The following is a 13,327-nucleotide window of genomic DNA, read 5'->3' on the forward strand; positions in this document are numbered from 1 at the left end:
TCTGTGGTCTGGAACTGTAATTGCAGGCAATCCTTAGATTTAAAAAATAATTTTAATAAGCTATTTTATGAAACCCCATATATCTAAGATATCAATTTCAATGTGGAATCGATATAGAAATATATTAAAGAGATATTTTACACTCTTTTTTTTTTTTGTACTATGTATTCCAAATCTAATGTGTTAGCATGAAGCACATTTCAGTTCAGATCAGCTACATTCAAGGAGTCAAGAGCCAGAGGCGACCAGTCCTAGTCAGGAATGTTCCACGGTGAGGACAGCAGTATGGCACCACCAAGGCTGAATCTTGGGATTTGGGGCAATTTATAGGCTCTTCAATTTCTCTGTTTAAATTGAAATAGGTGCTTCCCAAATTGTGGGTTGAACTGTCCTTCAAAGAGATGTGTGGAAGTCCCTAACCCCTGGTACCCGTGAATATGACTTTAGTTGGAAATAGGGTCTTTGGAGATGACATCAAGTTAAGATGAGGTCAGACTCGATTAGAGTGAGCCCTAGATCCAATGACTGGTATCCTTATAAGAGGAGAAGAGACACGGAGACACACAGGAAAAGACCATGTGACGACAGAGGCAGAAATTGGAGTGAGGCAAGTAAAAGCCAAAGAGAGTCCAGGACTGCCGACAACACCAGAAGCGAAGAGAAAAGCGTGGGGGCAGATTCTCCCCTAAAGTCTTCAGAGGCAGCATGGCCCTGCCAACATCTTGATCTCCGTTTGGACTTCTGGCCTCCAGAGCTGTGAGAGAATACACTTCTGTTGTTTTAAGCCACCCAGTTCGTGGTACTCTGTGACAGCAGCCCTAGCAAACGAATACAGCCCACACTGAGCTTATACCCTTAAAACCATCTAAATGGAATCTGATTTTCCTAAAGAACCTGTGTTGTGATGGCAGATTCCATCCATGGCTCAGTTTTTCCTAACCATGACTCAAGGTCCATATTTCAACAGTCAGTTGATCAACTCTACACGAGACCGTTTTGTAATGTGTTTATCAAATGAGCTGACAGCACAGTAGAATCATCAGTTACATAAAGCTGCATTTACTAGGGTACAACATGAGGGCAAATGTTACACAGTTCCTGCCTGACTTTGAAACACATTATTATTATTATTTTACGTAAATAAATAAAGGTAAAGGCATTTCCTTGTCAGAACCCTGGAATTTCAGAGGTCTCTTTCAGGATTGTTTAGGAAGCCCCTGCTAGCACAGGGGCCCCTTCCTGTGGGTTTTTGATCTATCAGGCAAGGGAGCTGGCTTTAGCTGGGTTTGCCTGGAGCAAACCTGTCCTGGGAGAACAAGCCACTGGCCTGTGTCTTGGATCCATCTACAAAGTTGAAAGTCACCTTCTTTCTTAACAGAGGTGCTATGGGACAGCGTTGGCACTTATTCAGTGTGACAGCTTTCAACTTCGGTTTATCATCTTCCTTTTATCACACATTTATCAAATGTCAGCCTTGAATCTGGGTTCTCCAAGTAGCAAGTTTTCTTATGTCAGCCGCAAATTCGAGCCCCAGGGTCTCCCACAGACAAACCCTCTGTGAATCTATCATGGCTTCCTGGATCATCCCCACTCCCCCCGGCATTAGGAGCTGAACCGTGTCCCACAAATTCATATGTTGAAGTTCTAACCAACCCCCACCCTGCCCCCAGGATCTCAGAATGTGACTGTATTTGGAGAGAGGGCCTTTCAAGAGGTAATTAAATTAAAACGAGATCATTAAGGTGGGCCTTAATCCTCTATGACTGGCGTCCTTATAAGAAGAGGAGATTAGGACACAGACACACATGGAGGAAAGACCACACACATGGAGGAAAGACCACGTGAAGATACAGAGGAAAACAACCATCTATGAACCAAGGAGAAAGGCCACACCAGAAACCAACCCTGCCAACACCTTGATCTTGGACTTCCAGCCTCCAGGACTATGAGAAAGTAAGTTTCTGTTTTGAAAAAAGAAGTCACCCAGTCTGTGCTATTTTATTATGGTGACCCCAGTGAACTAATAACACTCTCCCCATCGCACGTGAAGCCCAGTTAAAAAACACCTCCTTCACGAAGCTTTCTTTGCTTTTCCACCAGACAAATTCCTTCCTGCCTTGTATAGCTATGAGACTCCTTATAATTAGTCTCTGTTGCTTTTAAGTAACTTTAAACTTACCTAATTACTTTTCTGATTTCAAAAGTAATGCCTGTCACTAATCCATCCATTCCAGGAACAATGTCATGGAGAAAGTGAAAATCCTTTGCAATCCCTCCAGTTTCCACATCTTTAAGTACCTCTCACACTTCTTAATTTTGTTTTAAAAACGGGACCACACATTTTACATTTTGTTGTACAACTTGCTTTTTTTCACCAAAAAATATATTTCAGACATCTTTCCATGCCACAGCAACTCCATTCTTTTTCCTGGCAGCAGAGTATTCAATTGTATAAAAATACTATAATTTCTTTAACCATCTCCCTATTTGGGGGCACACAGGTTGTTTCTGGTTTTTACTTTTTTGAATGCCAGAAACAGTGCTGCTGAGAAGAGGTTGGTACATAGATCTTTTGCATATGTGAAGAAATGTTTTGAAGCAGAAATTCTAGGTCAAAGAATACAAACATCAATAATTAAATAATGCCAAACCATACATCACAAACACTGCAACCTACATTCCTGACAATGGCATATGGCTATGCCCACTTCTCCTCATCGTTGCCAACACTGGGTGGTATCACTTTTTCATCTTTTTTAGAAGGACTGATGAAAAATAATATCTCCCTGTTAATTAAGAACAGGTACCCAATCTTATCCATAGAGGAGAGCTTGGGTACCCTATTTTTTTTCAGTGCCTGACATTTAATAAATGTGGTATAGACAAAAAATATTTGCCTATCAAAATATAACAAAACAGATTAGAAGAATGGAAGCAACCTAAAGGGGAAAAGATGTTGGACAGATGTAATGGATCAAATTCACAGAGCATTGATGGGGCATGCCAATGCCTGAATTTGCTGGAAGGAGAGAAACAGATGTATCCACAAGTGGAAATAGGACTTGTTCATCATTACGAGGAAAAGAGTGTGTGGGCTAGAAATTAAAAATGCAAATGAAAACAAGCTTTAAGGTATCATTACAAACCGACTTATCTGGGAAAGGAAATTAAACGGGTAATAGGCAATGGCCGGTGTGGGAGAATCCGTGAGTGTCTGAATACTTGGCAGGTTTATAAATGGGTTCAGTGTTTTTGAAACTCAGAATGGCTCTGTGAATCATGAGTTGAAAACCTGTTAACATCTTCGATCCTACAATTATCCCCAAGGAAATCCACCCAAAGGGTGGGGGGAGTCATTGCACGTAAATGTTCCCAGCAGTGCTCCTCGTAAGGGCAAAAATTGGAAACAACTCAGACACCATATAATAAAGCCACGCTGAGCAAACCATAGTATAGCCACCCTCTGGAGTGTGGGACAGTGACGGAAATCATTTTGAAACTCAGCAGTAAGCTTATAAGCTAGGGGTGAATGAAAAAAGCAGAGTATGAAGTAGTTGGTTCCTGGGGATTAGAAACACGCGTATATTTTTATTTTTTGGCTGTGCCTCAAGGCTTGTGGGATCTTAGTTCCCCGACCGGAGATCGAACCCGTGCACCCTGCAGTGGAAGCGCCGAGTCCTAACCACTGCACCGCCAGGGAAGTCCCAGAAACAGGTGTATATTTTGAATTCCCTCCTCCCTCCCTCCTTCTCTCATCCTTGCCTCTATGCTCCATATACCCCATCAGCCTTAATGCCTTCTCCCCTCAGAGTCTTGTCTTATTTCCTCTGCCTGGAAGCTCCCCCACCCACTCTTCATAACTGGAATTTTTATTTTATTTTATTTTTGCTGTACTCATGCAGCTCTCGGGATCTTCGTTCCTGCACCAAGGATTGAACCCATACCCTGGGCAGTGAAAGCGCAGAGTCCTAACCACTGGACTGCCAGGGAATTCCCTTCATAATCGGAATTTTAAAAAACCCATTTCAAAAGATAGTAGAGTCTCCTTGGGAAAGATCGAAAGCAACACAGTCTCAAACAAGAGGGGTGACAAGGAAAGAAGTCAATGTCCTCTCCCACCTCAAACGCTGCCCTTGGAGATAACCAACAGCAACAGCCTGAGCACAGCCTTCTCTCTGCTGTCACTGCCATGGTGAACTCCTACCTGCCCTTCAGTTCTCATTGTCAGGGTCACCTCCTCTGAGAAGCCCTCCCTGACCACACTCCACTCTTCCAGAGCAGGCTGAGCGCGGGGCATCTCCTCTGAAGTGCTGTTATCATTACAGGTTTATTTGTGTAATGACCTGTTTAATATCTATTTTCTGCCCTGGATGCAAGATCCACATGGGTGGGGATTTGGTCTCTGTCTTGTTCACAACTGGGCACCTAATAAATGTAGCCCCTCAATGAGAACTAATGAACAATAATAATATTATTCATAAATAATTAATGAATAATAATATTAGCCAATATCATGGGGACCTTGTTCTCTGCCACATGTTGTTCTAAATGCTCCATGTGGATGATTATTATTCTTCTTTTGGCCGCGCCACGCGGCATGTGGGATCTTAGTTCCCCGACCGGGGAGGGAACCTGTGCTCCCTGCAGTGGAAGCGCGGAGTCTTAACCACTGGACTGTCAGGGGGAGTCCCTATATGTAGATTACTTAGTTTTATTTCTCCTCCCAATAATATGCAAAGACATGCTCTGTTGTTATTCTCATAATCATGTCATCTGCCCCCGGACACAGGTGGGAAGAAGCAGAATCAAGACCCAGATCTAGGCAGCCCGGTGCCCCAAGCTCTCACACTCCATCTCGAGGGCGATCAGTAATAAACGACTGCCAGGCGGCAGCAGGAGGACTTACCCACGGAGGCAATATCGGCCAGCTGGTCCTCAGCTTCCTCGGGGTTGAGCAGGTCTGTCTTGCTTTTCTTTATGGTGGCTCTCCGCAGAGCTCCAACAATGGAAACATGGCAAGAGAAAAAGACGTTACCCTTTTTGCCACAAAAATGACATCGACTGAGTGTGTCCTTGGGTGCTGGGCTCTACCAGGGACTTTCTATGTGTGGTTGGACCTTACCCGCGTGGTGGTCTGGTTTGGTGGAAAGTAAGAGCATGCGCATTTCACAGATGTGGAGACAGAGGCTTAGGGAGGGTACGTGACTTTGCCCAAGGGGTAAAGATGAGAACCACGTCCCGTTCAGTCTGACTCGAAGTCTGGGCTCTCAGCTATCATTTTCCCTCTAGGAGCCCTGGGATTGGATATGTAGTGACTCCTATGAAAACAGCCCACCCCTTAACCTTTAGCACACTTGCTAGGTGGGCTGGGACTGTGGAAGCCCTTCCTCAGTATTTAGGTTCTCCACCCCCAAGAGCTCGCCAGGGGACAGTGAGTACAGGCATATACTTCCAATAAAGTGATTTAGACACCCCCAAGGGTAATCTCTTTCCCTCCCCACAAAATCCATTTTCTAACCTACTGGGATAGGGCCCCAGCTCCTTTCCTTCCTTTTCACTCCTGGTCTCTTCAATCCAAAGTCATTGCTCTGTCTAGACAGCTTTCTAACATGTGAGACAACTGTCCTTAATAGTAAGCTGGATTCTTGGTGAAATTATTATTATTATTTTTTTGCAGTACGCGGGCCTATCACTGTTGTGGCCTCTCCCGTTGCGGAGCACAGGCTCCGGACGCGCAGGCTCAGCGGCCATGGCTCACGGGCCCAGCCGCTCCGCGGCATGTGGGATCTTCCCGGACCGGGGCACGAACCCGTGTCCCCTGCATTGGCAGGCGGACTCTCAACCACTGCGCCACCAGGGAAGCCCTGAAATTATTATTATTATTTTTTTAATTTAATTCATTTTATTTTTGGCTGTGCTGTGTGGCTTGCGGGATCCTAGTTCCCCAACCACGGGCCACTGCAGTGAAAGCGCCAAGTCCTAACCACTGGACTGCCAGGGAATTCCCATTGGTGAAATTATTATTATTTATTTTACTTAGTGAACACAAGTGGGGCTGACCCCGAGCCAGACGCTGTCCTATGCATTCTATTTGCAATAATTAATATAATTCTCATGAACAATCAACTAAGGTAGGTATGATTATTATCATGCCCATTTGACAGATGGGGAAAATGGAGGCACAAAGCAGAAGTAGCTGGGCACATGGTCAAAGCAGAAGTAGCTGGGCACATGGTCAAAGCAGAAAGGGCAGGCAAGAAAGGGAAACCCCATGTTAAGGTCCTGAAATTCCTCGAGGAAGCGGATTCCCACCATTCCCGTTATCTTCCTGAGCCTGACCTGGTCTTGTGCTTGTTCTTGGCATACCTGGGCCCTGAACATCCATTCCCTGGAAGCCCCTCAGAATGGAGTAGCCTGTCCCCCCAGCCTCGGCTCCTCCTGTGTCCCCTGGGACCCACCCCCACCCCTGGAGCCAGGTTCAGAGCAGTTACCATCAAAGGGATGCCTCTGCTCCCCGTCGGTCTCATCCTCGGCGAGGATCACCTCTTCTGAAGAGGAAGAGCACATAGTTAAGCTCCAGCGTCTGGAGGACTCTCCTGGGGATGGGTTCCCTTGGACCAGGAAGGAGAAGGGTCCTCCTGGCCACTCTACTCTCCCCTTGCTGAGTGACAACTCAATCAGCCAGAAATATGCTGCTCACTTGCTTCTGACTCCCAGCCCCACTTCAACGATGGTCCTAAAGCCAACATCATCCCTACCTCCTTCAAAATAAAAACCAACCTCCTTACCATAGCCTATAAGATCTTGCCTGATTTGGCCCCCGTCATCTCTCTGTCCTCCTTTTCTCCCACTCTCCACCTCACGCTGCTCCAGCCACACACAGCTTCCCTGCTATGACTCAACTCTACTCCTACCCCTGGGCCTTTGCACTTGCTGTTCCCTCTGCCTGGAAAGCTCTTCCCCTAGACATCCACATGGCTTCCCTTTTCACTTCCTTCAGGTCTCGGCTCAGAGGTCACCTCCTCAGAGAGACCCCCTCTGATCACCCTTCCTTCTCTGACTGTTTTCTGCCTCCTACTCCGTTTTATTTTTCCTCTCAGCATTTGGCAACATCCAACATTATATGTATTTGGTTATTTTCTCCTCTCTCACTAGACTATCAGAGTCCTGCAGGCAGAGACCAAATCTCAGGGCCTAGAGCAGTGCCTGGCACACAGCAGGTGTCCCATAAGTGTTTAACTAGCTGAACAAATAAACATGGACCTACTGTATGGGAGGCACTGCTCTTCTTAGGTGACTTAGCTTGGATTACCTTAGAGAGTCTTCAAACAGCCTTATGAGGTAGGTACTATCATTACCTCTGTTTAACAGGCAGGGAAACTGAGGCACAGGGAGGTGAGCTGCATTGCTAGGAGGTGGCAGAGTTGGGATCTAACCCAATGTCTGATTTTAAAGCTCTTAAGTGTCATGTATGTCATATCCTGGCTTCATCCCGCTGGATTCTTGTTGCTAAAAACTGGAACCAGCAGTCCAGGTCCTCTTTCTCCTCCCATCATGACCCTTCCCTCATCCATCTCCAAACTGCACGCATGACTCTCTGTGTGCTCCGTGGCCTGGGATTTCAATTCCTGAGCCCCAGGATGAAAGGGCCTCACCTGCTTTCGAGATCCACTCCATGTACCCATTGAGTTCTCGTTCAATCTGCTGCTGTCGCCTCAGCTTCAAAAAAGCCCGCCGGTTCTCTACCCGCTCCCTTTCCTTGGCAAACTCCCTGAAGAAGCACAGAAGAGTCAGGTCTGGCCGTTTTAGAAATATTAGGGAGTCTCTGTGTGTGTATGTTTGGGGATTCAGAATCTCTGGAGGGCAGTGCCTTTCAACAAGAGGAATCAGGTCTTCTGACAGAAGATCAGAATATTACAGGAGTGGGTATTTCTGCCAGCTTCGCATATTTCCCAACAACTGCACCCAGTTAGAGAAAAACAAAACAAAACCGTAAACCATGCCATGCCAACCACTGCTGGCTGCATACCCCATTCCCATTCTCTGTACTCCTGGCTAAAGAATAGTTGCATCCCTCTCTTAAATTACGTTAATGACACATGAGCTGAAGATTTCTGCAGCAGCCTCACTTCTGTGATATAGGACTTTTCCAGTTTCCCTTCTTCCTCTTCCTGTTTGGAATGTGAGATGGCTATCTTGTGAGCATGAAGCAGCTATCCTGAGACCATGAAGCATCCATGAGACTGGAAGCCTCCAAAAGGATGTCAGAGTGGAAAGCTAGAAGACACTGGGGTCCATCATGGCACCATGGAGCCACCAAACCAGTCCCCAGACTTCTTGTAGTGAGAAAAATGAAACTCACTTACGGTTAAGCCAGAAAAACAATCTTGGGGGTAGGGGACAATGCATGTCATGAAAATGCATGGTTGATTGTATGCTACGATTTTATATTTGGAAAATAGGGGAGGGGGGAAACCCAACCTATTGTTTCTTTAACAAAATGTAAATTATAGAAATTAAAGCTCTATAGACTTTTCTTGTGTTTTGGGTTGTGGGCCTGAAAATTTTGAGAAAACCTTCCAAGTGAGAGGTCTAAATTACAAAGAGGCTTCCCGCCCCCTGGGCGGAGGTAGCTCAGTGCCAGCAGCACAGCTTGGTGAGTGAAGGCTGGGCTGGATTTCACCTCCCATGAGTCCCTTCACTGGGTGCCTTCAGCAGTGCACAACTTACGCACCTGTACATGGCTTGCTGATAACTGTCTAATAACCCAAAGCAATAGAAGAGGCCTATTCTCTGCCTGGAGAATGATGGCCTCTTCCTGGGAAAAAGATGGTGAGGGGGAGTGGGATGGGGGGAGTAGCAGAGACTTACCCAGACAGCACACCCAGCACGAGGTTCAGCATAAAAAAGGAGCCGATGATGATGAGGGGGATGAAGTACAACCAGTTCCAAGTGTTCCCTGAGGCATCGTTGCTCTATGGGGGGGGGGGTGAGGAAGGAAAGCAGGTGAGCACTGAGTGGGACTCAGGTATGACCTGACAGGTGAAGGAAGGGGGAACTCTTGTTCTCCTGGGACTCTGTCCTCAAATGTCCTTGCCTGTGGAGTCCTAGAGCTCTGGTAGCCCAGAGAGGGAGAGAGAGCACAGGATCAACCAGTGGGGGAGACTTCAGAGGTACCACTAGAAGGACAAAGCCCCCTCCTAATCATGTAGTCCTCACAGGACCAGAAACCAGCATGAAACTCAGGAGGACTCCACAGATCAAACTCCAGGAGGAGAAGGTAAAAAAGCTCATTGAAATGTAGAAATGAACCCCCAGTTCCCTCCCTTCTCCCCCAAACAGTCATGATGGCAGGGTCTGATAATCAGGTTAAATCACCAAGCCAGACGGCAGGGCCGTGAACCTTTTCCTTAAGTGTCTCCCTCCTCTATTGCCTGCAGCCTCAATGTCAACCACAGAAAAATTCCCAGAAATGCCCAGATCAATTTTCAAGGGGAAGAAGTCCACAAATAGAACATTCTTCTCTGGGAGAACAGAACACTGTGCCAATAAGTGAGAGGAGGGGAAGAAAATCAAGAATAGAGAAAGAAAGAAAGAAAAAAAACCCCCAGCACTTAAAGAGTACTTATTTGTGCTGGACACTCCTCTAAGCATATTACCTACATTGGCTTATTTACTTGTTTAATTCCCATGATGTCCCTATGTTATTGTCATGCACTGAGGAAACAGGCCCAGAAAGACAAAATTGCCAGCATGAGGTCACAGAGCTAGACAGTGGTGGACATGGGATTTGAACCAGGGGGCCAGGACCCAGAGCCTGTGGACTTAATCTCTGTGCTGGGGAAGGCTTCTGGTGGTCCATCAGCTCTATGGCATCTGCAGAATGTGTGTGTGTGTGTGTGGGCGGGGGCAGATGTGGCTTTAAAAGCTCACCTTTAAAAGCACTTTCAGTGCTACTGCTGCCCTGCAGAAAGGCTAAAATGAGAACGACTGACACTGGTGCTGTGAATCTGTGGAGGAACTGGAACTGTCTCATGCTGCCAATGGGAGGGTAACATGGTGTATGAGTTTCTTGTGGCTGCTGTAATAAAGAACCACCAAGTGGGTGGCTTAAAACAACAGAAATTTATTGGTTCGCAGTTCTGGAGGCTAGAAATCCAAGATCAGGGTAGCAGCAGTGTTGGTTCCTTCCGGAGGCTCTGAGGGAGCATATGCCTCTCCCCTGGTATCTGGGGGTTTGCTGACAATCTTTGGTGGTTCTTTGGCTTGTAGATGCATCACCCTGATTTCTGCCTTCATCAACACATGACTTTCTTCCTGAGTGCATGTCTTTCTCTGTGTCCAAATTTCCCCTTTCTATAGGGACACCAGTCATATTGGATTAGGGCCCATCCTAATGACCTTATCTTAACTAATTACTCCTGCAATGATCCCATTTCCAAATAAAGTCACATTCTGAGGTACTAGGAGTTAGGGCTTCAACATGTGCATTTTGGAAGGGACACAATTCAATCCATAATACATGGTACAACCACTTTGAAAAATGGGTTGGGAATTTCTACTAAAATTAAATCATGCACCTTCACTATGTCATGAACATTACATTCCGGGGATGTTATCCAACAGAAATGTGAACCTGTGTATGCCAAAGACATATGCAAGAATGTTCATAGTGGTGATCTTCATAACAGTTCCAAACTGGAAACAAACTGAACCCTTCTCAACAGGAGGGAAGATAAATGGAATGTTGTGCAATGAACGACTGCCATCCACCACATGAAACTTTACAGACTTGGCATCAAGCAAAAGAAGCCAGACAGAAAAGAGCATATATGTAAGATTCCATTCATGCAAAATACAAAAAACAGGCAAATGAGTTGATGATGTTTCAGGTCCAGATGGAGTATCCTTTGGGGAGGGTAGTGACTCTGGAGGGAACATGAGGGGGACCTTCTGGGGCTGAGAAGGTTCTGTTTCCTGATCGATCTGGGTGCTGGTTACACATGTGTGTTCAGTTTGTAAAAATTCATCAGATGTGATCTGTGAAGTGTCCTATATGTGTATTTTACTTGAACCAAGAAAAAGTTTTTTGTTTTTTTTTTTAAAGAAAGTCAACTTTACCTTAAAAAGCAAGGAAATTCTGACACATGCTACAACATGGATGAACCTTGAGGACATTATGCTAAATGAAATAAGCCAGACACAAAAGGACGAAAACTGTATGATTCCACTTATATGAGGTTCCCAGAGTTGTCAAGTTCACAGAGACAGAAAGTAGAATGGTGGGCAGGGGCTGGGGGAGGGGGACGGAGGGTTAGTGTTTAACGGGGACAGAGTTACAGTTTTGCAAGATGAAAAAGTTCTGGAGATGGATGGTGGTGACAGCTGCACAACAAAGTGAATGCACTTAATGCCAATGAACTGGACAGCTAAAAATGGTTTAGATGGTAAATGTTAGGTTATGTTTATTTTACCACAATAATTAAAAAAAAAGAAAACAAACCAACCCAAAAAGCCAACTTCCATGATGGACACAGACAGGTTCAGGGGACAATGAATATGCCAGTCCCCTGCTCACACCCTTGTTCTAACAGAGTTCCAATGCTTTGCTTCTTGGAGGTTCTGGAAGAAAGAAAAGGGTCAGCAGAACAGGGGTGGACAGAAGGCAGGACCGGCTTTGTGCGTTCCCCTCTGATGCTGCTGCTGTGGCTGAGACCTTTTCGCTACCATTTCTTAGGGCTAACTATAGCCCAGGGAAAGCCTGCACCGGCCAACAGAAGAAAAAAGTCTGGCTATCTCAGGAAGCAGGTTTGGGATGGAGACGGAGCAGTGGGTGGGTGGGGGAAGAGGGGCAGGACTGAACGGGGAGAAATGGCTGAGGCCCTTGGTACCAAGGCAGCCCCTCCACCCCAGGATCTGCCCACACCCCAGCTCCCTGATATGCTTAGAACCACCTGGCCCCATGATGCTGCCCGGCATAAAAGACACTCACAGTGCCAGGTCCTCAGCCTACTTGAGCTCATTTAATCCTCTCACAAAAGGTGGTATGTGATCCTCCCCATCTTCCCGAGTGAGGAAACTGAGGCACATAGAGGTAAAGTTCCCATGCCCAAGGTCCCTGTCGTGGGCTGCATTGTACCCCCCACTAAAAGATATGTTGAGGGACTTCGCTGGAGGTCCAGTGGTTAAGACTCCATGCTCTCAATGCAGGGGGCACAGATTCAATCCCTGGTCAGGGAACTATGATCCCACATGCTGCATGGCACGCCCCACCCCCCCAAAAAAGATAGGTTGAAATCCTAACCTCCAGTACCTTTCAATGTGACCCTATTTGGAAACAGGGTCTTTGCAGCTGCCATTAAGTTAAGAAGAAGTCACAATCGTGGGCCCTAGTCCACTATGACTGGTGTCCTTTTAAGAAGAAGAAGTAACAGGTGAAGACAGGGACACACAGGGGAGAGGACAGCCATGTGACAATGGAGGCAGAGATTGGAGGGACACGGCTGCAAGTCAAGGAGTGCTGAGGGCTGACAGTCACCACCAGAAGTCAGGAAGAGGCAACAAAGAATTCTACCCAGAGTCTCAGAGGGAGTATAACCCTGCTGACACCTTGATTTTGGACTCTGACCTCTAGAACTGTGAGAGAATACATTTTTGTCGTTTTAAGCCATCCAGTTGTGGTACTTGGTGATGTCAGCCACAGACAAAGAACACAGTAACTGAGCTACTAAATGGCAGAGGTGGCACCTCCTGACCCCATCACTTTCAGGCCCTGCTCTCCTGTCATTCTCCCCCTGGATCACTCCAGCCACATGGCCTTCCTATAGCTCCTCAAACGCACGAAGCACAGTCCCACCTCAGGGCCTTTGCATCTATTGCTTCCTCTGCCTGGAATGCTCTTCCCCCAATTTCCTACATGGCTCCCTCACCTCCTTCAGATCTCTGCTCAAAGGCCACTTTCTCGGGCAGGGTTTCCCTGATGGCCTTTTACAGTTGCACCTTCATTTCTAATCTCATTTCCTGCTCTATTTTTCCCTTAGTGCATCTCCTCCTCTATACTTATTTCTCCTGCTCATTGTTTGTCTCCCCACAGTCAATTCCATATGGAGCAGAGACATTGTGCTTTTTTCCCACTGCTATATTCCCTATCACAATGCCAGGCATGCATGCAGTGTCCAATAAATGTTTGTTGAATGACTGAATGAGAGGTGGCTCCCCACACAGCCCACATCCTCCACCCCAAGCTGTGCTCCCTTCTCCCTCCTCTCTCCTCCCTTCTCCCTCCTCTCTCCTCCCTTCTCCCTCCTCTCTCCTTCTTCCTCCCTTG

The 13,327-nt window shown here is 46.5% G+C and overlaps 1 protein-coding gene across 13 annotated transcripts in view; it reads right to left on the bottom strand.

Moving 5' to 3' along the window:
• CACNA1A (calcium voltage-gated channel subunit alpha1 A) overlaps positions 1 to 13,327 on the bottom strand; it is a 338,534-nt gene that overhangs the window by 95,034 nt on the left and 230,173 nt on the right. For 10 of the 13 annotated variants that reach the window (XM_067733510.1, XM_067733512.1, XM_067733519.1 and 7 more), the window contains 4 exons: positions 8,872 to 8,975; positions 7,656 to 7,771; positions 6,492 to 6,548; positions 4,907 to 5,002 (listed from right to left, as the gene is read on the bottom strand). In XM_067733510.1, coding sequence (XP_067589611.1) covers positions 4,907 to 5,002; positions 6,492 to 6,548; positions 7,656 to 7,771; positions 8,872 to 8,975 — 373 coding nt within the window. The remainder of the gene's footprint in view (positions 1 to 4,906; positions 5,003 to 6,491; positions 6,549 to 7,655; positions 7,772 to 8,871; positions 8,976 to 13,327) is intronic. The other 3 variants (XM_067733517.1, XM_067733515.1, XM_067733511.1) reach the window with 1 other exon arrangement.

Source organism: Pseudorca crassidens, chromosome 3 (genome assembly GCF_039906515.1).
Source record: "Pseudorca crassidens isolate mPseCra1 chromosome 3, mPseCra1.hap1, whole genome shotgun sequence".
Taxonomy (NCBI): Eukaryota; Metazoa; Chordata; class Mammalia; order Artiodactyla; family Delphinidae; genus Pseudorca; species Pseudorca crassidens.